Genomic DNA, 22,737 nt, shown 5'->3' with positions numbered 1-22,737 from the left:
ACAAATATCTGTGTTTCCATTCCATCAGCTGAAATTTTTAAATGCAAGCTTTAAAATTAAACAGTATAAGTACAGTTTGTATGTGCTAAATCTTGGGGCAATCAGAAAGATTTCATTCAGTATCAGGAAATTCAGATTACACCAGAGCAGTGCTTTCAAGTCATCTGTGCTAATATACACATTTGTTAATCACCAGTCAAACACAGACTGATAGAGTACAATAAAACAAATTACTAGAGCTGGGCACGCCTATAATCCCAGCAGCTCAGGAGGCTGAGGCAGGAGGACCAGTTCAAAGCCAGCCTCAGCAATAGCGAGGTACTAAGCAACTCAGAGAGACCCCATCTCTAAATAAAATACAAAATAGGGCTGTGGATGTGGCTCAATGGTTGAGTGCCCTGTGTTCAATCCTCAGTGTCCACCCTACCCTACCCCCCAAAAAATAGAAAAATAAAAGACATTATGGGCTGGGGTTGTGGCTCAGAGGTACAGCGCTCGCCTACCACTTGTGCGGTTCTGGGTTCAATCCTCTGCATCACATAAAAATAAATAGAGAAAATAAAAGTATTGTGTCCAACTACAATTAAAATAAATAAACAGATAAATAAATAAATAAAAGACATGTAAAATTACTGCAAGCTCAAATTTTTCAATACAATAGATTTACCTTAATCAACTTGCTGTAGAAGTTGTTTGTTTTCCCCCTTTGGAATTGGGGATTGTATTCAAGGGTATTTTAACAATGAGCCACATTCTCAGCCCTTTTTATTTTGAGTGAGGGTCTCACTAAGTTGCTGAGGCTGACTTCAAATGGCAATTCTACTGCCTCAGTCTCCTGAGTCATTGGGATTAAAGGCATGCATGGCTCAAAGATCTGTTCTTATATTTATTTCATCACAGACCAGTAACAAAGTTTTAGACCACCACTGGTACAGAAACCATGTATGCTGTGTTGCACTGTAGAGGATTCTTTTTCAAATGAGTGGACTGGGAAGTCTTACTTTTCCCTATCCATCTTCACAGATACACAATATATCAACTGTTACTTTAAATCTGGAACTTTTATTACTATTTAAAAATTTGCTTTTAAAAGGCTTTTCTTAATATTTTTCTACATTTTCTAGCATTTTGTGTCTCAATTACACAAGAGTTTATACTACTGGAATAACAGTACCTTTAAAAGACTTTGCAAGTCATGTAAAAAGCCCAGCTTTCCATGAACTTCTTGAAGAAAGACATGGCTATGTTTAAGAATCACTGATTCATTTCTATTTTTATGACATTTAAAAAGTTTCAGCAACTAAAAAACTGATTAAACAAAAAAAGACAATGTCTTACAAACCCATTAAAAATTGCTCACAGAATATAAACCGAAAATCTGGCTGAAATCTATCACTTCTACAAATGACTTTTGTAACTTGCAAAAAAAAAAAAAAAAAAAAAAAAAGGAAAGAAAAGAAACTCCAGGCGCACTTACCACAGGATTGGGCTTGGGAGTATATGCCCGTGAAGGTTTAATTCCAGTAAGCAGTTTGCCTTTCACAGTAGTAGATAATACTTCTGGCTGAGGCAACAATAATGGTTTCATAGGCTCAATGACTGAGGGTGTTGGGATATAAACTGGCTCCGGATCTACTTCACCTTCTACTTTCACCCACAATGGGTAATGTCGAACAGGCTGCTCAGGCTCTGTTTCACATATAGCTTAACAAAAAATTAAGATTTTAGGTGCTTTAGGCAACTGAAGTTCATCACTGAAGCAATGCCAAACAAAATTTATTCCCTCACAAAGACAGTAACTCAAAATAATAGTCAAATAGATGCTCCCTAAAAACCTCCCCATGTACCTTAATTTATTCATCTATTAATCAAATATTTATCGAATACCTACTATCTATTTTAGGCACTAGAGTGAACATAGATAGGAATGAAACAAAGTTCTCAGTATATGCATCATATGCATCTTTTGTCAAATTTATCCTTAACTATTTTATTTCTTTGGAGGTTATTGTAAGTTGTATTTTTAAAAATTTCAATTGCTAGTTGTTTGTTGCTTATATGTTGTATACTGACTATGTGTGCTACACAATCTTAACTAAACTAATGATTTTTACTGGCTGTTTTATACACTGATCAGGATCTTCCTATCTATAAACAAAGCCAATTTTAATTTTTCCTTATCACATTGGATGTCTTTCTTTAATCCTTACCACACTGTCTGGGATCTTCAGTCTGTTGTTTTGGGGATTGTGTTGTTTTTGTTTTTTTGAAACACAGCATTGCTTTGTTACTCAGGCTAGTCTTCTCAATCTAGTGGGCTCAAGTAGCCCTCCTGCCAAAGCATTCTAGTTACTGGCTACTGGAACTACACACACAGGTGACTGTACACAGTTCTTAGTGATGAAACCACACATTCTTCCTCCATTCCCAATATCTGGGAGAAACCACTCAATCCTTTCACTATTAATATTTCAACTGTATAAAGTTTTTCATAGATGGGCTTACCAGATTGAGAAACCTGCTTTCTATTCCTGAAATACTCAAAATTTTTAAAAGAAATGGATTTTGTCATTTCTTCAAAAATATCTATTGTTGTAGCTCAGTGGTAGAGCACTTGCCTAGCTCGTGCCAGGCACTGGGTTTGATCCTCAGCACCACATAAAAAATAAACAAACAAAACAAAGGTATTGTGCCCAACTAAATATATATATACACATATATATGTGTGTGTGTGTGTGTGTATATATATGTATACATCAAATAAATAAATAAACAAAATGGAGATATTGTGTCCAACTACAACTAAAACACACATATATGTATATTTATATATAAATCTGTTGAGACAATTATATGGCCTTTATTTTATAGTCTATTGTGACAATGAAAAATTATTTAACCCAGTGCAGTAGTGTAATCCCAGCAACTCAGGAGGCTGAGTTAGGAGGATCACAAGTTTTAGGACACCCTAGGCAACTTAGCCAGACCCTGTGTCAAAATAAAAAACTTAAAGCAGGTGGTGGGGTGGGGATGTGGTCCAGTGGTTAAGTGCTCCTGGGTTCAATCCCCAGAACAAAAAAAAGGAAAAGAAAACTACAGGGGCTGGGGTTGTGACTCAGAGGTACAGCGCTTGCCTAGCATAGGCGAGGTCCTGGGTACGATCCTCAGCACCACATAAAAATAAATAATTAAACTAAAGGTATTGTGTCCAACTACAACTAAAAAATAAATATATATATTTAAAAGAAGAAAAGAAAACTACAGGGCTGAGGCTGTGGCTCAGCGGTAGCGCACTTGCCTGGAATGTGTGAGGCACTGGGTTCAATCCTCCGCACCACATATAAATAAATAAATAAATAAATATCCATTGACAACTACAAAAATATTTTTTAAAAAAAGAAAACAAAACTACATTGACAGATTTTCAAATGTTAAAGCAACTTTGGACCAAAAAATCTTAATACATATAGAAAATAAGTATAATAAAAATAAGTCTTCTACCATACCCAGTATCACAGCTCCATAGTGACTACTTTTTAACTATTTGTGTTTTAGTGGCTATCTCAATCATCCTTAAAAAAAAAAAGATCTAAAAAATGTCTTAGTTTCCTGGTAAATCTATTAGCATGATTATCCTTTAAGCATATTGTTGGATTTGATATGCTAAAATTTTACTTAGGAGTTTTTTGTTGTTGTTTTGTTTTCTTTTCTTTTTTGGTATCTATGTTCCTAAGGGATACTGGTCTACAGTTTTCTTGTAATATCTTTTTCTCTACTGAGTCTGTGGGTAATACTGGTCTCATAGAACAAGACCTTTCTATGGAATATATATAATGGCATTATGTATTCCTTAATGTTTTACAGAATTCATCAGTGAAGCCACTGATGAGTTGACACTGAGGATTTTCATTACAAATTAAAATTCTTTAATAAAACTAAACCATTATCTAGTTCTTCTTCAGTGAATTGGATTCCTCTGAGTCTTTAAAGAATTTGTTTATTTCATTTGAGTTGTCCCTTGTTCTTCTTTTTAACTTCTATAGTGAAGTCACGTCTACTCCTAATATTGGTAATTTGTATGTTCTCGTTTTTCCAATCAATATGGCTACAGGTATCAATTTTACTGATCTTTTACTTACATTTTTAGTTAACTTGGAGGGATATGTCCTATGTTTAACAAAACTCGAGTGGGCTAAGAAAGCTGAAATGCCAAGTTTTATCCTTTCTCTTAGTATTGGTCACAGCAGGTAAGCACAGTGCCTTTACACAGCCAACAGTATTTTTCAACAAACCAAAGGACAAACAGGTGGTAACAGTGATGCTCAAAAGGGAATACAACAAGGAGAAGTGATTAAAATTCCAGAAATCACACCTTACACACTAGAAAACACACATGGACTTTGAAGTCAGAAAAACTTAACTATGAATCCCTATTGTTTACATATATACTGATTTTGAGAACAAGTTAAACTCTTACAAATTCAGTAGGGTCATTTGTATAATAGAGAAGAAAGCTTCCTTATTATATAAGACTGCAAAACTAAAATGATATAGCCTGCACAGGCTATAGTTCTGCATGGACTGTCCAATAATGTTAGTACTCCTCTGTTCACACCAAAGAATTAATGGGTCATTAATTATAGGTAAGTCTATTACCATTCCAAAAAACTTATTTACTTATTAATTTATTTATTGCAGAACCGGGGATTGAATCCATGACCTCAAGCATGCTAGGCAAGTACTCTGAGCCACGTACCCAGTCCTTTTTTTTTTTTTTTTTTGCAGGTGGGTGGGGGGAGTACGGGGCACTCAACCAGAGTCACACTGCCAGCCCTATTTTGTATTTTATTTAGAGACAGGGTCTCACTGAGTTGCTTAACACCTCACCTTTGCTGAGGCTGACTTTGAACTCACAATTCTCCTACCTCACCCTCCTGCTGGGAGCACAGGCATGGGCCATAACACCCAGCTATTCTTTCTTTCTTTCATTCTTTATTCGTTTGTTCATTTATTCATTCATTCATTTATATTTTTGGTGCCTGGGGTTGAACCCAGAGGTGCTTAACACTAAGCCACATCCCCAACCCATTTTTTTTTTTTTTAATTTTTATTTTTTAGGTGTAGATGGACACAACACAATGCCTTTTTTTTTTTTTTTAATGTGGTGCTGAGGATGGAACCCGGGACCTGCCCATGCCAGGCAAGCATTCTACCGCTGAGCCACAATCCCAGTGCCCCCAACCCATTTCTATATTTTATTTAGAAACAGGGTCTTGCCAAGTTGCTTAGGGCTTTGCTAAGTTGCTAAGGCTGGCTTTGAATTCACAAACCTCCTGCTTCAGCTTCCTAAGCTCCTGAGCTTACAGGCTCATGCCACTGTTCCTGGCTTTATTTTAATTTTTGAGATAGTTTTAATTTTTGAGGATTTACTAAGTTACCGAGGTTGGCCTTGAACATACTCTTCCTTCCTAAGCCTTCCTTATAAGTGTGCACCACTGGGGCTGGGGTTGTGTCTCAGTGGTAGAGCGCTCACCTAGCATGGGTGAGGCCCTGGGTTCGATCCCCAGCACCACGTAAAAATAAATAAAGATACTGTGTCCACCTACAACTAAAAAAAAAAAATTTTTTTAAAGTGTGTACCATTACACCTAAAAAAAAAAAAAAATGTATGGTTGGGCTGGGGTTGTGGCTCAGTGGTAGAGCTCTTGCCTAGTATATGTGAGGTATTGGGTTCAATTCTGAAAGAGAGAGAGAGAGAGAGAGAGAGGGAGGGAGGAGAAAGACAGGTCCAACAACATCTAAAATTTTTTTTTAAAATATGGTTATTAAATGTCTAAAATTTCATGAACTGAGAAAACTTTTAATTTATATTTTAACTACATAATGAATAATAACCATGTAAAATATAAAATTATAAGAAAAAAGAAAGTCTTCCACTATAATCAGTGCCACAGTCCCCAAGTGACTATTTTTAACAATTTCTGTTTAGTTTTAGTGGTTACCTCAATTATCCTAAATAAAATGAACTTCAATTTCATAACTTAGCAGTAGCTAAGAACTCCATATAATGAGAGAAGGAAATCGGCATTATAAACTTGCTGCACCTCTCCACTTCTATTAGCTACTGTTATTTACACATTGTCAAGGTTTGTATGACTGATTTCTATAATTACATTTAAGTCATTAGCATTTTTTATATGCTTATGTGATTAATGCTTGTAGAACCAATTAGGGTGAATGGTCCTTTAGAGGAAGAAAGGTAATTCTATGTCACTAATTAATAAAGTGAATTTATTCATCTTTATTTTTACTTACTGGTCAAAGTTTTACCAAAACTTTTTATTTATTCAGCTTTATTTTTACTTGCTAGTCAAAATTTTACCAAAACTTTTTATTTATTCATAATTATAGTATAATGTTCCTGAACAAATTTTGGCCTTTTTTTTTTTTTTTTGGTACTGGGGATTGAACCCAGGGTCTTGTGCCACGCTAGACAAGAACTCTACCAACTCAGTTGTATCCCCAGCCCTTATTTTTTGTTTGTTTTGTTTTTAATACTGGGGATTGAACCTGGGGGATTGCTTAACCAATGAGTCACATCCCCAGCCCTTTATTGTATTTTATTTAGAAACAGGGTCTTGCCAAGTTGCTTAGGGCCTCCCTAAGTTGCTGAGGCTGGCTTTGAACTCATAATCCTCCTGCCTCAGCCTACTGAGTCACTGGGATAACCGCACCAGGCTCTTCTTATTTTTCTTATAATCATGGAGATCATCCCAGTTCTTAAATCATGTTCTTAAAATAAATTGAATATCTTTTTGAAGACATTCTTATCTGCATCTGAGTTTTTATTTTAATAATATGCTACTTTATAGTACTATAATGTAGATGACATCCTAAAATTTTACTCCACCCTCTACCCTTAGGCTAAATTTTCTTGTATTAGAGGACATCTCCTGCTTCTTGAATTCCTTTTAATTTTCTAGAACACAACCTCAAGGAATTCACCTAGAGTTTGTAAGAGGTCCATCTTTCCACCCTACTGAATGTATTAATATCATTATTTTATGCACACACTTGATAATTCAGTTGGCTAGCTAGGTTGATATATCATGCATGGTCCCTACCACTCCTGTGATTTCAGAAATAAAAAACAACTAAAAATCCAGCTTTACTGATCTTCTCTTTAACATCAAACAGAATTTTTTTTTAAATTTTTTTTTAGAGAGAGAGATTTTAATATTTATTTATTTTTTAGTTCTCGGCAGACACAACATCTTTTGTTTGTATGTGGTGCTGAGGATCGAACCCGGGCCGCACGCATGCCAGGCGAGCGCGCTACCGCTTGAGCCACATCTCCAGCCCTCAAACTGAATTTTTAAATCTTTCTAACGCAAAATGGCTTCTCTTTAAAGATTAAGCCAGGTGCAGTGGCACACCTATAATCCCAGCTACTGGGGAGGCTGAGGCAAGAGGATTTTCAAGTCAAAGACAGCCTTGGCAATCTGGTAAAATCCTGCCTCAAAATAAAAAGGACTAGGTATGTAGATCAGGAATAGAGTATTCCCAGGTTCAATCCCCAGTACTGCCTCCACTCCCCAAAACAGTATTCAAATATATTCTTTATGTTCTGAAATACCAGAAGAAAGTATCCAAATGGGGATCTTCTTAAAATTTTATGGTCAGATGTCCAGTGAGCCCATTTAATCTGAAATTTTGTGTCCTTTGGCTCCGAAATATATTCTTCCACCATTTATTAAGTAAATTTTTTTATGCTACTAGGGATCATGGAAATTGAACCCAGGTGCGTTTGTAACTCTGAGCTATATCCCCAGTCCTTTCACATAATATTTTGAGTTGAAACAGGGTCTTTCTAAGCTGCACAGGTTGGCCTTAAACTCGAAATCCTCCTGCCTCAGCTTCCCAAAGAGATGAGATTGCAGGTATGCACCACCATCTCCTGCTTCTTTCATCCTTTTAAGTATATTATCCTTTTCATTTTCTGTTTCATTCTTCCTTTCTTTTTTCAAATTCCTCCATATGATCCAAAAATTTTTCCTCATTTTCCACCTATCTTTTTGTAAAGCACACAAAAAGATTTCAACCTTTTCCAGTTTATGTACTTATTTTTTTCTTTCTTTTTTTTTTTTAAGCTTGCCACTTTTCCCTCTAAGAACTCTTCCTTATTTCTCCCTTTATACAGCAATTGTAACAAAAATATCTTCCTTCCTTTATTCATTCTTCCCTAACAGTAAAAGAAAATTGAAGAAAAAAACGCAATATTTTTAATAATATATTTTTACCAACAAGAAAACCAAATTATAACCTGATAATTGGCTGGCTTCTGGAGCTAATTCTGATCAAGGGTAAAACACACAATAATGACACTAATCAAGAAAGCAGAAAGTCTAACAGATAAACATTATTCATGCATATGTAGCTTTAACAACTTTTTCTTGTTCCTTTGAAATGAAAATGTGTTGCTTTAAATTTGAGAACAAAACCAAGCAAGAAGATAGAAATACAACTAAACTAATAACTTTGCATTATATTTCATTTTAAACCTTATCTAGCTATATGAAGACAATATCTCCTTTATACACTAAAATAGTAATTACAATAGCCTGGCACTGATTACAAACAACAGAAACCAAAAAGAGACCCAAACATTAGCATGTTAACGTTACTACATTACAGGCAACATTTAAAATGTCACCTTTAAAAAGTATATATTTTTCAGTAATGGTACAACTGAGCCATTTGAGGAGCAACTTTCTTGAGGACAAATCTCATATCAAATAAATTTCACACATAGTAACAATTTTTAAGCACATACATATGTTAAATACAGTTTTATTTTTATTTTATTATTTTAGCTTTCCCCCGCTCCCCTTGGTAGCAGGAATTGAACCCAGTGGCACTTAATCATGGAGTCACATCCCTAGCCCTTTTTTGATATTTTATTTAAAGTCTCACTGACTTTAAATTAGGGCCTTGCTAAATTGCAGAGGCTAGCTTTAAACTCTCGATCCTCCTTCCTTAGCCTCCAGAGAGCAGCTGGAATTAAAGGCATGTGCCACAGTCCCCAGGTTTAATTTTATAATCTTACGGATAAAGACATTTTTAGTAAAATCCCAAAGACAGAAAACAAAAGGAAAAGACTGAGATATTTAACTATCTGTTTTAATCATTTTTTTTTAATTTATTTAAGGGTGGGATGAGACCTTGAACAAAATTAAAACATAAATCACAAAATTAAAACCTGGGAAAAATAAAACTCCTGCAAATTACTCCAGTAAAAGAAAAGATTCAAAAAGGCACCTTACAACCAGGCACAGTGGCGCACACCTGTAATCCCAGCAGCTCAGGAAGCTGAGGCAGGAGGATCATAACTTCAAAGCCAACCTCAGCAAAAGTGAGGTGCTAAGCAACTCAGTGAGACCTTGTCTCTAAATAAAATACAAAATAGGGATGGGGATGGGGCTCAGTGGTTGAGTGCCCCCTGAGTTCAATCCCCGGTACACCTCCTCCCCCCAAAATAGGTACCTTACAGAAGATGATTTATGACAAATGGTCAATAAATCTATCACTGAAGAAGTACAAATTTAAAATAATTCCAATTTCTACCTACCAGTTTAAGACTGTTTAAAATTTTTTTTAAACATCCAGTTTTAAAAGAATAGAAAAATTGGCACAACTAGCATGTGTAAGTTGATATGATTCTAAAAACATCTATAAATGTTTAAAGACATTCACTGCCATAGAAATTTCACTTTTTTTTCAGAGATTTACCAGCAATAAAATCTTAAACCTGGCTATCCTAAACATGGATACTAATTACTGTATTATTTTTAACAAACAAAACCCCCAAAAGCTAAATGTCCAACAAAAAAGGATTGTAATAATGACATTATTAAAATCAGTATTAGATAAATTCTTGATAAAGAATGTGATCTTATGACCTTAAAATGCTTATTACACCACATATGTATACTCTACTTCCATAAATATATAAACACATACAAGTGGTATCACACAAAAAATCCATTCAAAGAGATAAGAGGATCACAAGTTTGAGACCAGTCTGAGAAATTAGTGAGACTATATCAAAATAAAAAATAAAAAGAGGGCTGGATTGTGGCTCACCAGTAGAGCGCTTGCCTAGCATGCGCAAGGCCCTGGGTTCGATCCTCAACACCACATAGAAATAAATAAACAAAATAAAGGTATTGTGTCTAACCAAAAAATAAATGAATGAATAGAACTGGAATGTAGTTTAGTGGTAGAGGGCTTGCTTAGCTTGCACAAGCCCTGGGTTCAATCCCAAACACTGTTGCCCCCACCCCCCAAAAAAGAAATATTAGTCATCATCTCTGATTAAAATGAGTACATAGTAAACAATAAGAAATATAAACTGCCCAAAAAAGGAATATTAATTCCCTGGTAAATTAAGAAACAAGAAACCCTTTACATAATGAAATCATATGTAATAATATTTGAATACAAAGAAATCACAGTAAGTGAAAAGTTGAGAATAAAATAAAAGCGAATTTGGGTCTATACCACATCTGTCCAAAATGAAAAAAATTAGCTTTCTAGCCAGGCGCAGTGGTTCATAGATACATAAAATAAAGGTATTGTGTCCATCTACAACTAAAAACTATATTTTGGGGGGTATGTATGTGCTGGGGATGTGGCTCAATGGTAAAGCACCCAAGCCCCCAGGGTTCAATCCCTGGCACCAAAAAAAAGGCTTTTGCGGGACACGGTAGTAATCTCCGTGGCTTGGAGGCTGAACTCAAAGCCAGCCTCAGCAAAAGGGAGGCATAAGCAACTCAGTGAGATCCTGTCTCTAAATAAAATACAAAACATTTGTCCCCAAAACTCCAGCCATTTGGAGAACTTCTCCAACCATAAACAGAGAGACACCTTTATTACAAATTTTCCTTTTAAACAATATTATTTCCAAGGAACAGCTGAACCTTTGTAGGAATGAAGGTAGAGAATTACAGAAAATGGAGGAAAAGCATTCTGGAAGTCTAGGAGTAAGATTCAAATTCAGCACACAGAGAAAAGCCATTTTCAAAGAAAAACTAAATTTTAAAAATGTGTGAATATAGGGGCTGGGATTGTGGCTCAGTGGTAGAGCGCTCGCCTCGCACATGTGCAGCCCGGGGGTTCTATCCTCAGCACCACATAAAAATAAATAAATAAAATGAAGGTATTGTGTCCAACTACAACTAAAAACCAAAATTTTTTTTAAAATGTGTGAATATAACACATTATAAAGAAAGGACATGTAAGGATAATGAGAATTCTCAAAATTCTTACCAATCAAAATGAAAGTAGGTAATACTATCTTTAAATAATCATACTTTTCCAAAACATAATATTACACATTTAACTCTCAATTAATACTCACTGTATTCCAGCTTCTTTCTCTTCTTTTTCTCTTTGAGTAGTTCCTCCTCCTCCCTGACTCCTTCTTCTTCCCTTGTTTCCTCTCCCAGAGCATCATAAAGTACTGGATCTCGATGAACAGCCTTCCTCTGGAAATGCTTAGTTTTGGATCCTCCTTTAACAAGTACAACTTTTCTTTTCAAACAAGTGCAGCCAAACATGCAATCTGGTCGACGGCAGTGAGCAGGTTGGCGCTTTTCTAAAGCTAGACTGGAACACACACAACCCAGGCGACAGAAATCGTTGTTGCACGGAGGGGCTCGTTTCCTTATGATTGTGTGGATAGGTTTAGTTTTGAGAGATGCCTAAAGTTAAAGCAGAAAATTATAACTCTACTAAATCATCCTCTGATACCAACAACTTACAGTCATATATTGGTCTCCTTTCTTCTGAGTACTAACAGCATAAGAATAACACAAATTCAAAGGACAGAAATGCACACAACTAGGATTCTAAGTAATCTCCCATTCTAATACATAGCACAAGTAATCAAGAGAATAGATATTCTAATTATGAGCAAAGAAAACCAAAGATGGTTAATTTTATTAAACAGAAACTGCACATAATGTTCTTTAGCAGAGGCTGATAAACCTAAGGATCCTGGGCCAAATCCAGTAAGCTTCATAAAGTCTCAAGGGAACACAGCCAGGCTTTCTCATTTACATATTTTCTATGGTACAACAGTGGAGTTAAAATAACTACAACAGAATATATAGTCCACAAAGTCCAAAATATTTACTATCTCACTCTTTATAGTGAGACAGTAAATATTCAGCTGGCATTTGCTCTAGAGTAATTAATAAAAAGGGAAGAGAATTATATTTGTGCAAGTCTATGAATGATTCATAATAAAGGACACGGTCTGTAATGAGTATCAATCAACATCTGACAATATTCAGCTCTACAATTCAGTATAGAAATTTTTTTCAGTGTTGAGAACTGAATCCAGGGCCTGTACACAAAAAGTACATGTTCTGCCACTGCACTACACCCGCAGGGTTCAGTTCAGATCCTTAAAATGGAAGATAACGATATAAAAATTCAAAGCTAAAAAATTATCCACAGGCTGTTCTGTCATTTCAAATGCACTTGAGGCTTCTTAGGTGTATCATTAATAAATTAGTATAAATCTTAGTATAAAATTTTATAAAAGACATAAGACTTTTCCCCAGAGGTTAATAATTCTTTGCATTTTCTGGGATTTGGTGCCTTTAAGCAGAATTTTTAAATATTTTAACAAGATTAGCAAATGTATTTGTTCACATAAGAATGAAATCAGAAATTTTCAGAATGGCCAGCTACCTTTATACAGCTGAGGGGTGTTATTCAAAAGCCCAACTTAGCAGGAGGGCTCTACAATTGAAAAACAGGTTGATAAAAAACCGAACAAGACATCTTAGTTGTCACCCAGGTGACTAAAAATTTCCTGATTCTTCTGCCAAAAGGCCCCATTCCCTTTCTAGTCAAGCATCAATATACTTCCAGAAAACAGCAAATACATACTTGAGCTGTAAGCAGGGTTGTCAAGGATACATCTGCTCGCTCTTCAGTGATATAGGTCCTTGGTTTTCCTTCCCAAAGTGCACAGTCTTCCAGGTCCATTAGCTTCACCTGAGATTTAGACAAGCCTGGAGGACGAGTTCCCTGTTGTTGTTGTTGTTGCTGCTGCTGCTGCTGCTGCTGCGCCTGCCGCAAACTAATCTGCTTTGGAAATATATTTTCATCTAAAGTTGGTACAGCAAAGTTATTCACCTGATTATCTGCGATGATGTTCGAAGTATTCTTGGTATTCTTATCTCCTAGAATCACAGGGGTGTGCTTCTGCTTTGGTGAAACAGGATATGGTAAAATGGATTTATAAGATGATTTAGTTCGGCCACTGAGTGTTGCCTGTTTATTTTGAGACTTTGCCTTTCGAGAGGCAGTGGGTACAGAATGAGGCTTCAAAGAATAAGAGGTAGAAGGGGAAATGGTAGATTGCTTCTTCAGTACACTATCAAGTGTTCGTACATAGCTGGTACTCTTGGTGGGAAGCTGGTATACCACAGGAGATGTGGGAGCATTGGAAGAGAAACCCATGCTTGTTTCCATAAGCTTGCCTTCATTTTCCAAGTATTCATCTAGCTTATCACTACAGAAAGCAGAACGGTTTTTCAGTGAACCTTCTGAATTTCCACCTAGAAATAAGGAGACGAAAGATACTTAGCCTTGTGCATGCTAAACAAGAACAATAACACAGAGTTACAGTCCCACACCATTTTTATGAGAATTTATTTTGAAACAAGGTCTTGCTAAATTGCCCAGGCTGGCCTCAAACTTGCAATCCTCCTGCCTCAGCCTCACAAGTAGTTGGGATTACAGGTATCCACCACCACACCGGCTCCAATATTTAGCTTTTAAGGAAGAAAAAAATAAGTTCAGGAGAGAGTCAAGGACTCTACTGTTTTAACACTATAAAAAGATTCAAAGATTTAAAAAAAAAAAAAGACTATTTTGGACAAAAAGTCGATTTATCTAGTTAGAGTATAACAGCAAGGAAGTTTAGTGTGAAAGAAAAAGCAGTAGACCAACTGGCACACAGTCAAAATGCTTGGATTACAAGTTTACTTTTAAGTATAAGACTATCAGGAATTATTACAAAGCTCTAAAGTACACAGTTCTGAAATAACATTAAGGAATGATGCTTTTTGTAACTGTAGCGGGGTAAAAAAAAGAAAATGCAGTTTAAAAAAATGCAGGAGCCAAGCACAGTGGCACATACCTGTAATCCCAGCAGCTAGGGAGGCTGAGACAGGAGAATCATGAGTAGCCAGCCTCTGCAAAAGCAAGGCGCTAAGCAACTCAATGAGTCCCTGTCTCTAAATAAAATACAAAAAAGGCTGGGGATGTGGCTCAGTGATTGAGTGCGCCGAAGTTCAATTGCCAGTATTAAAAAAAAGCAGGGACTGCACCCTCAAGATTGTGGTTATGGGGAAAACAAATTAACGAGACAATTATTCAGTTCAGTTTAAATGCTAGAGAGAAGGAATATAAAACAATGGTTAACTAAGACTTTTAACAAAAATTTGTAGCTATGTTTCAGAGCATATTTAGAGTTTTTTTAATATTTATTTTTAATAGTTGTAGTTGGACACAATAACTTTTATTTATTTATATGTGGTGCTGAGGATTGAACCTAGGGCCCTGCATGCACAAGGCGAGCGCTCTACCGCTAACCATGACCCCAGCCCCTTATATTTAGAATATTTTAAAAAACTAACTACCTTCATTCCTAGATGAAGACGCACTATGAAATTTCCCCCTCCATCCTTTGATCTTGGTGAAGTCATTGGTCTTCCCAGTCCTAGAAACAAAGGGAAATCCAGCATCTATAAAAGAAAAAGTAAAAGAGATGACCAAATTCCAGCAAGTCAACATCATAAGAAAAAAGATCAAGTCTTATCGAAAATGTATAAATCACTTATTAATACTCTGCCAAGAGACAAAACATCTGCCATAAACTATCCTGAACATATATCATAAATTACCTAAACTTTAATCTAAAAAAAAGTATTTGGCTTTATAAAAGCTATACACTCACCAGGAGAAGCAGGGTTGGTTCCCACAAGGTTCCAAAAAGGAAAGCTAGTAGCTGGAGCCAAAGGTAGCTGTACTCCCAAGTATTTAAGATCAATGCTCATTGTTGGATCCACTGAATTCAACTTTAAACCCACTATAAGGGGAAAAAAAAAAAAAAACCAAATCATATTATCTCCTTTTTGTTTTTTAACCTTTGACTGGGGGAAGGGAGCAGTTAACAGAGAAAAAGGAGATGGTGACAACCAAATTAATTTATTTTAAATAAAAATTAACAGTGACAGAATTATTTTAAGGTGACCCTATAATCCACATTTCTCATATTACTCATTTGAGTATGATTAAGGTCTGTGATTTGTTTCTAACCAATGGAATGTAGCAAAAGGGATGAGGATATATGTATGTGATTAAAATACAGAGTATAATATGGGGTAAAAATGGGAGCTCATAACCCACTTGAATCAAAGTGTGAAATATGATATATCAAGAATTATGTAATGTTTTGAACAGCCAACAATAAAAAATTAGAAAAAAAAAAAATACAGAGTATAGTATCCCTCATGATAGAGCTTCAAGGAAATAAATTCTGCCAATATGCTGAGGAAAACTGGAAGCAGATCCCTCCCCAGTCTGGATTCTAATGAGAAAATAAGTCTAGGCAATGTCTTAATTACAGATTTCTGAGACCTTAAACAGAAGACCCAAAGTAAGCGATGCTAAAACTGCTATTACAAAGAAAACATGAAACAGCAAATGTGATATTAAATTGTTAAATGTGTGGTAACTCATTAAGCAACAATAGGTGACTAACAAATCAAAATGGCAGAATTCAGATCTTTTATGCCCCGGTGGTCCAGAAACTTTCTAGAACCTCTAAACAGAACTTGCCATCAACAGAGTTTTTAGTCTGATTATGGCTATTATTAATGACATTATGGTTAAGTGAACCCATAAATATGAATTCTTTAAATGTTATTACAAAGCAATCTTTTAGGAAAGTATTTAAATTTTAACAAAATGGAAACCAAGAGGAATTTGAAGTATTATTATAGTAAAACTATTAAAAGTCATAGGTGTATGTTTTCAACAAAAATTTCATAGCGTTGATTCTCTAAAAGGTGAAGACATCAGGTAGATTGGGCCACAATTCATATGGCTAATTTGTGTATTAACCACATAGAACCTATCTGCAATTCTGCCTCTTTAAGTACTTTACTTTATCACATTTATTTAAATGCACGAAGTAATTAACACAAAATTCAATAGAATAAAACTTTCTTTCCTCAGATTACAAGTCAACTAAAGGGATTATGAGTCCCAACAACTGTTTTTTTCTTTCTTTTTTTTTTTTTTAAATATTGTCTTCACTATTTCTTAATCATGAAACCTGGGCTAAACTTCTCTTTGGCTGTAGTTTCCACAATGGTAAAATGAACATCAATCAGACACATTGGGCTATATGCTTTGAGAATTTACCTTTTCTATAATACAAATCATCTTAGACTATAATACAAATCATCTTAGATAAAAAGACATTCTCCAGACTTTAAGGAACATTAGTGTTATATTTCCAACTGATTCATTAGTAGTTACAATACGGTAAATAAGTTCCATTAGTGGTTTAAAAAAGAAAAAGAAATAGCAAAAACCCCAAGTGAATTTTTTTGGTAATTTTAGTAAAATTACCAAAAGTGTAACTTAAAGTCAGAACAAGCAGAAATTAAGGAAGATAGGAAGAAAAAATCAAAAGTGGAACCAGAAAACAAGAAGCAGCAGAAATTCAAGGTAGAAATGAATTCTAATCAAAAGACCAAAGGAGATATTATAGTCTTCTGAAAAAGAAAAATATTATTCATTAGTAATAACAAAAACTGGAGATGGAGATTTAGCTCAGTTGGTAGAGTACTTGCCTTGCATGCACAGGCCCTGGGTTCAATCCCCAGCGCCAAAAAATGAATGAATGAATTAATGAATGAATAGCTAGCAAAAGCTATGAAACACTGGCCAGAGCAATTAGACCAAAGAAATCAAAGGGATATGTATAGGAAAAGAAGAACAACTTAAATTAGCACTATTTGCTGACGATATGATTCTCTACCTAGAAGATCCAAAAAACTCCACCAGAAAACTTCTAGAACTAGTAAATGAATTCAGGAAATTAGCAGGATATAAAATCAACACCCATAAATCAAAGGCATTTCTGTATATCAGTGCAATGCCTCTGAGAAGGAAATGAGGAAAACTATCCCATTCACAATAACCTCAAAAAAAAAAAAAACAGGAAAAAAAAGATAGTTAGGAATCAACTTAACGAAAGAGGTGAAAGATCTGTACAATGAAAACTACAGAACCCTAAAGAGAGAAATCAAAGACCTTAGAAGATGGAAAGATCTACCTTGCTCTTGGATAAACTGAATTAATGTTTTCATACTACCAAAAGCACTATACAGATTTAATGCAATTCCGATCAAAATCCCAGTGGCATTCCTGATAGAAATACAAAAAGCAATCATAAAATTCATCTGGAAAAATAAGAGACCCAGAAAAGCTAAAGCAATCCTTAGCAGGAAGAGCAAAGCAGGTGGCATCACTATACCAGACCTTAAACTAAACTACAGAGCAACAGTAACAAAAACAGCATAGTATTTGGCACCAAAACAGACTGGTAGACCAATGGTACAGAATAGAGGACACAGAGACTAACCTACAAAATTACAACTACCTTATATTAGACAAAGGTGCCAAAATCATGCACTGGAGAAAAGATAGCATCTTCAACAAATGGTACTGGGGAAACTGGAAATCCATATGCAACAAAATGAAATTAAACCTATCTCTCTCACTATGCACAAAACTTAACTCAAAATGGATCAAGGACCTAGGAATTAAACCAGAGACTCTGCATCTAATAGTAGAAAAAGTAGGCCCTAATCTTCATCGTGTAGATTAGGCCCGAACTTCCTTAATAAGACTCCTATAGCGTAAGAATTAAAACCAAGAATCAATAAATGGAATGGAATCAAACTAAAAAGTTTCTTCTCAGCAAAAGAAACAATCTGTGAGGTGACCAGAGAGCCTACATCCTGGGAGTAAATTTTTACCTCTCACATATCAGACAGAACACTAATCTCTAGGGTATATAAAGAACTCAAAAAGATAAGCACTGAAAAAACAAATAACCCAATCAATAAATTGGCCAAGGACCTGAACAGACACTTCTCAGATGAGGATATACAATCAATCAACAAATACATGAAAAAAATGCTCATCATCTCTAGCAATCAGAGAAATGCAAATCAAAACTACTCTAAGATATCATCTCACTCCAGTCAGAATAGCAGCTAATATGAAGACAAACAACAATAAGTGTTGGCGAGGATGTGGGGGAAATGGTACACTCATACATTGGTGCAGCCAATATGGAAAGCTGTATGGAGATTCCTTGGAAATCTGGGAATGGAACCACCATTTGACCCAGCTATCCCCCTCCTCAGTCTATACCCAAAGAACTTAAAAACAGCATACTACAGGGACACAGCCACATCAATGTTTATAGCAGCACAATTCACAATAGCTAACCTGTGGAGCCAACCTAGATGCCCTTCAGAGGACGAATGGATAAAAAAACTGTGGCATATATACACAATGGAATTTTACTCAGCAATAAAAGAGAATAAAATCATGGCATTTGCAGGTAAATGGATGGCGTTGGAGAAGATAATGCTAAGTGAAGTTAGCCAATCCCAAAAAAACAAGTGCCAAATGTTTTCTCTGATACAAGGAGGCTGACTCATAGTGGGATAGGGAGGGGGGCATAGGAGGAATAGATGAATTCTAGATAGGAAAGAGGGGTGGGAGGGGAAGGGAGGAGGCAGGGAATTAGCAAGGATGGTGGAATGTGATGGACATCATTATCCAAAGTACATGTATAAAGACACAAATTGGGTGTCAACCTACTTTATATACAAACAGAGATTTGAAAAATTGTGGTACATATGTGTAGTAAGAATTACAAAAAAAAAAAGTACATGTATAAAGACATGAATTGGCATGAACACACTTTATATACAAAGATGAAAAATTGTGCTCTATATGTGTAATAAGAATTATAATGCATTCCGTTGTCATGTATTTAAAAAAAATAAAATGGGCTGGGGTTGTGGCTCAGGGATAGAGCGCTCGCCTCGCACGTGCGAGACCCTGGGTTCCATCCTCAGCACCACATACAAAAATAAATAATTTAAATAAAGGTGTTGTGTCCAACTACAACTAAAAAATAAATATTAAAAAAATTAAATCGGGGCTGGGGATGTGGCTCAAGCGGTAGCGCACTCGGCTGGCATGCGTGCGGCCCGGGTTCGATCCTCAGCACCACATACAAACAAAGATGTTGTATCCGCCGAAAGCTAAAATAAATAAATAAATGAAAATTCTCTCTCCTTTAAAAAAAAATTAAATCAATCAAATTAAAAAAAAAAAAAAAAACCTGACAGAACAAACCACATGTGGTGGCACTCGCCTGTAATCCCAGCTACTTAGGAGGATCTCAACAAGTTCAAGATCAGCCTGGGCAATTCAGTGAGATCCTGTGTCAAATCTTTCGTTCAACCCCCAGTAAAAAAAAAAAAAAAAAAAAAAGCCAGAACACATGCCTATGACAAAAGAAAACTTAAAATGTGCTCATTTTGGCAAATAGGTAAATATTTAAAATCAAGACTCATACAATCAGATTTAGAGACTGTTTCCTATCCATTGTCTTGTCTACATTTACTCCTATATTTTGAACTGTCCTCCAAGTGGTACCAAGTCCTAAGAACAAATAAAGAAAACTTATTTATTTTTTTCCCCCACAATACTAAGGATTGAGCCCAGGGTGCTCTACCACTGAACTAAATCCCCAGCTGCTTTTACATTTTATTTTGAGACAGGGTCTTGTGAGTTGCTTAGAGCCTTGCTATATTGCTGGGGCTGACCTTGAACTTTCAGTCCTCCTGCTTCAGCCTCCAAAGTCGATGGAATTACAGAAATGCACCACTATACGGGGCTTAATTTCTCCTTTTAAAACTATAAATCTAGCTATTTAAAGGAAACAAAGATTGGGAGAAATATCACAAAAGTGAAAATAGAGGGAAGAACTCCATAAAAGAACTATCTCACACCTTGAAAAGTTTAAGTACTACTAGGATTCAGAGTTAACTCTTTAAGAAAATAAAACTGTTAGGAATCCAGCTAAGCCAGGCATAGTGGCACATGCCTGTAATCCCAGTGGCTTGGGAGGGTGAGACAGAAGAATCATGAGTCAAAGTCAGCCTTAGCAATGGCAAGGCACTAAGTAACTCAGTGAGACCCTATCTCTAAATAAAATACAAAATATGGCTGGGATGTGATTTAGTGGTTGAGTGCCCAGAATTCAATCCCTAGTACCCCTCATCACCACCAAAAAAAAAAAGGGGGAATCTAGCTGATCCACCCTCTTCCCAGGGCTGGGGAGAGAACCCAGTATTCATACTAGTAGGCAATAGTTTTAAAGTTACCTCCCCAGCTCTTTTGATCCCTAAATTGCTAAGTCTTTGAACTTGCCAGCCTCCTGCCTCAGCCTTCCAGGTAGCTCGGTATTATAGTAATGTGCTACCACACCTAGCTATTTTTTCTTGAAACAGGGTCTGATATACTGCCTAGACTGGTGTCAAACTCCTGGGCTCAAAAGTGATCCTCCCATACCTCAGCCTCCCAATTAACTGGAATTATACGTGTACCCCACAGTGCCCAGCTTACGATTGAATAAATTTTAACAACTTTTGGATTAAGTACAGACTTAAACTAAATGCTGAATCGTGTAAATAAAGTGAAAAGTGATGGATCATAAAAATGTTTTATTTGGCTTTAAAGTCTTGAGTTTCCTGCCAAAAAACTAACTCTAGCTGTCACCATGTAAAAATTGAGGGACCTCATGTAACTGACTCACTCTAATTTCAAATGAAAAATACAAGACCTAAGAACACTAGGCCCAAATTTTCCTATTAAAACAATTCAATGATGTGGCCTTCTCTTTAAAAGATACTCTAGGCCTGCAAAGACCAACTCAAATTCCCATTAATTTCACTTTGTCACCCACTTAAGATTCCATAAGCATTTGACTTTGAATTCCCCATTCCATAATGAAAAAGATCAGTTTTGGCAAAAATGTCTGCAATAATAGGGGGAAAAGCCAAACCTTAGCCAATCAGTAAGCAACAGGCAATTAGAGCAAAAAAAGACTGGATGTGGGCACTGGATATTAATTCTAAAACCAAAATTAAAACAAACTTGATTTTAAGTCAAAAGAACACAATATAATGTCACAATATTTCTACACTACTAAAGTACAGTATATAACTAAAAGTAGAAATGGAAGAGGGTACAAGATAAGCAGGTTAACTGATAAACAGCAAAACTGCTGAGATGTGACTGTCCATTACAATATCTACTGCATTCAGTCCTTATCACTTTTAGGTGGAGATTAGGATTTCCATACTTTAGGTAGCACTGTCAAACAAACCGCCTTCCATTAAGGCAAAAATCATATAAGTACTACCATTTGATTTGGTAATTAAATAACCATTTTATAAGTCAATCTTTTGTTGGACAATTTGTAATGTTTAAACTCTCAGTTAAATAATTATAATATAAACAGTTCCTTGAAAACTGCTAAGAGTTTAAAAATACAATAAGCTCTCCAAGAAATCCACCTAAAATCAAGGACATGACAAACGAAAAATTGTGGCATCTCCCAATCTTTTTTTTTTCCTTTGGAATTTTTTCTTTTAATACAGACAGACTAAAATAGACAGCAAATATTGGGAGAAAATACTCTCTGGGATACATATGAAAACAAAAAAAGTAGAAGCAAACAAAAATATCCATTCAAATAAAACTGTCAAACACTGGCTTTGAGATGTGGTACTAAACAAAACTGTGTGCACTTGCTCAACTCACTGAGCTCTAATTTTTCTCATCTGCAAAATCATAACAATAATGTCTTATTCATTGTCCTGTTTTGTACAATAAATGAAAAAGTTAAATTAGTGTATTTATAAGTAATTATGGTTTAAATAAGACTATGTATACCATAGTAGAGTACCTTAAAAAAAGGTAGGAGACTTTAAACATTGTAAAGAAAGATTGGGAAAAAAAATAACAATGTAAAGAGGAATAGTTAAGTATTAACATGATTATAGAAACTATATATTTTATTATCAGAAAAAAGGATTAAGCAACATAATCTAGGCCAAGATAATCTATTACAATAAAGATAATAATTAAAATTTTAAATTAAAGACCCAATGATACAAATATATAAAATATATGTTTGCAGTCACAAAATTGAAAAAAAAGTATTCTTCTATTTATACACCTAAATATATTACTAGGGATATAGGAACAAGTAGGACACTCCCCAATAAGCATGTAAACAAAAACAACTAAGCAATGAGATGGGGGCAGAGGGAAAACAATGGGCTACAAGAATAAACAGAGAAAATACCACTTTCTTACCATGATACATTTTTTCCATACCCAAGCTATTAAGATAAAGAAGACCTAGATATGCTTTTATGTTAAAAGGAAAACTGTGGAAGCAAAAAAAAAAAAAAATTGGAAACTGAGAAATGAAATCAAGAGGCTGGGGACATGGCTCAAAGGCAAAGTAATTGTGTAGCATGTATA

General features: G+C 35.4%; 1 protein-coding gene across 21 annotated transcripts in view; it reads right to left on the bottom strand.

Moving 5' to 3' along the window:
- Positions 1–22,737, bottom strand: part of Mga (MAX dimerization protein MGA) — a 129,516-nt gene that overhangs the window by 31,817 nt on the left and 74,962 nt on the right. For all 21 annotated transcript variants that reach the window (XR_011706659.1, XM_071608102.1, XM_071608111.1 and 18 more), the window contains exons 6-10: positions 15,038–15,169; positions 14,721–14,825; positions 12,961–13,634; positions 11,420–11,762; positions 1,478–1,704 (exon numbers count right to left, since the gene is read on the bottom strand). Coding sequence is in view for 20 of the 21 variants with exons in the window: in XM_071608102.1 (XP_071464203.1) it covers positions 1,478–1,704; positions 11,420–11,762; positions 12,961–13,634; positions 14,721–14,825; positions 15,038–15,169 (1,481 nt within the window). In the remaining variant the exon portion in view is untranslated. The remainder of the gene's footprint in view (positions 1–1,477; positions 1,705–11,419; positions 11,763–12,960; positions 13,635–14,720; positions 14,826–15,037; positions 15,170–22,737) is intronic.

This window comes from Marmota flaviventris, chromosome 2 (assembly GCF_047511675.1).
Source record: "Marmota flaviventris isolate mMarFla1 chromosome 2, mMarFla1.hap1, whole genome shotgun sequence".
NCBI classification, from domain to species: domain Eukaryota; kingdom Metazoa; phylum Chordata; class Mammalia; order Rodentia; family Sciuridae; genus Marmota; species Marmota flaviventris.
The sequence above is the reverse complement of the archived record's forward strand: the minus strand, read 5'-3'. Positions and strand labels throughout refer to the sequence as shown.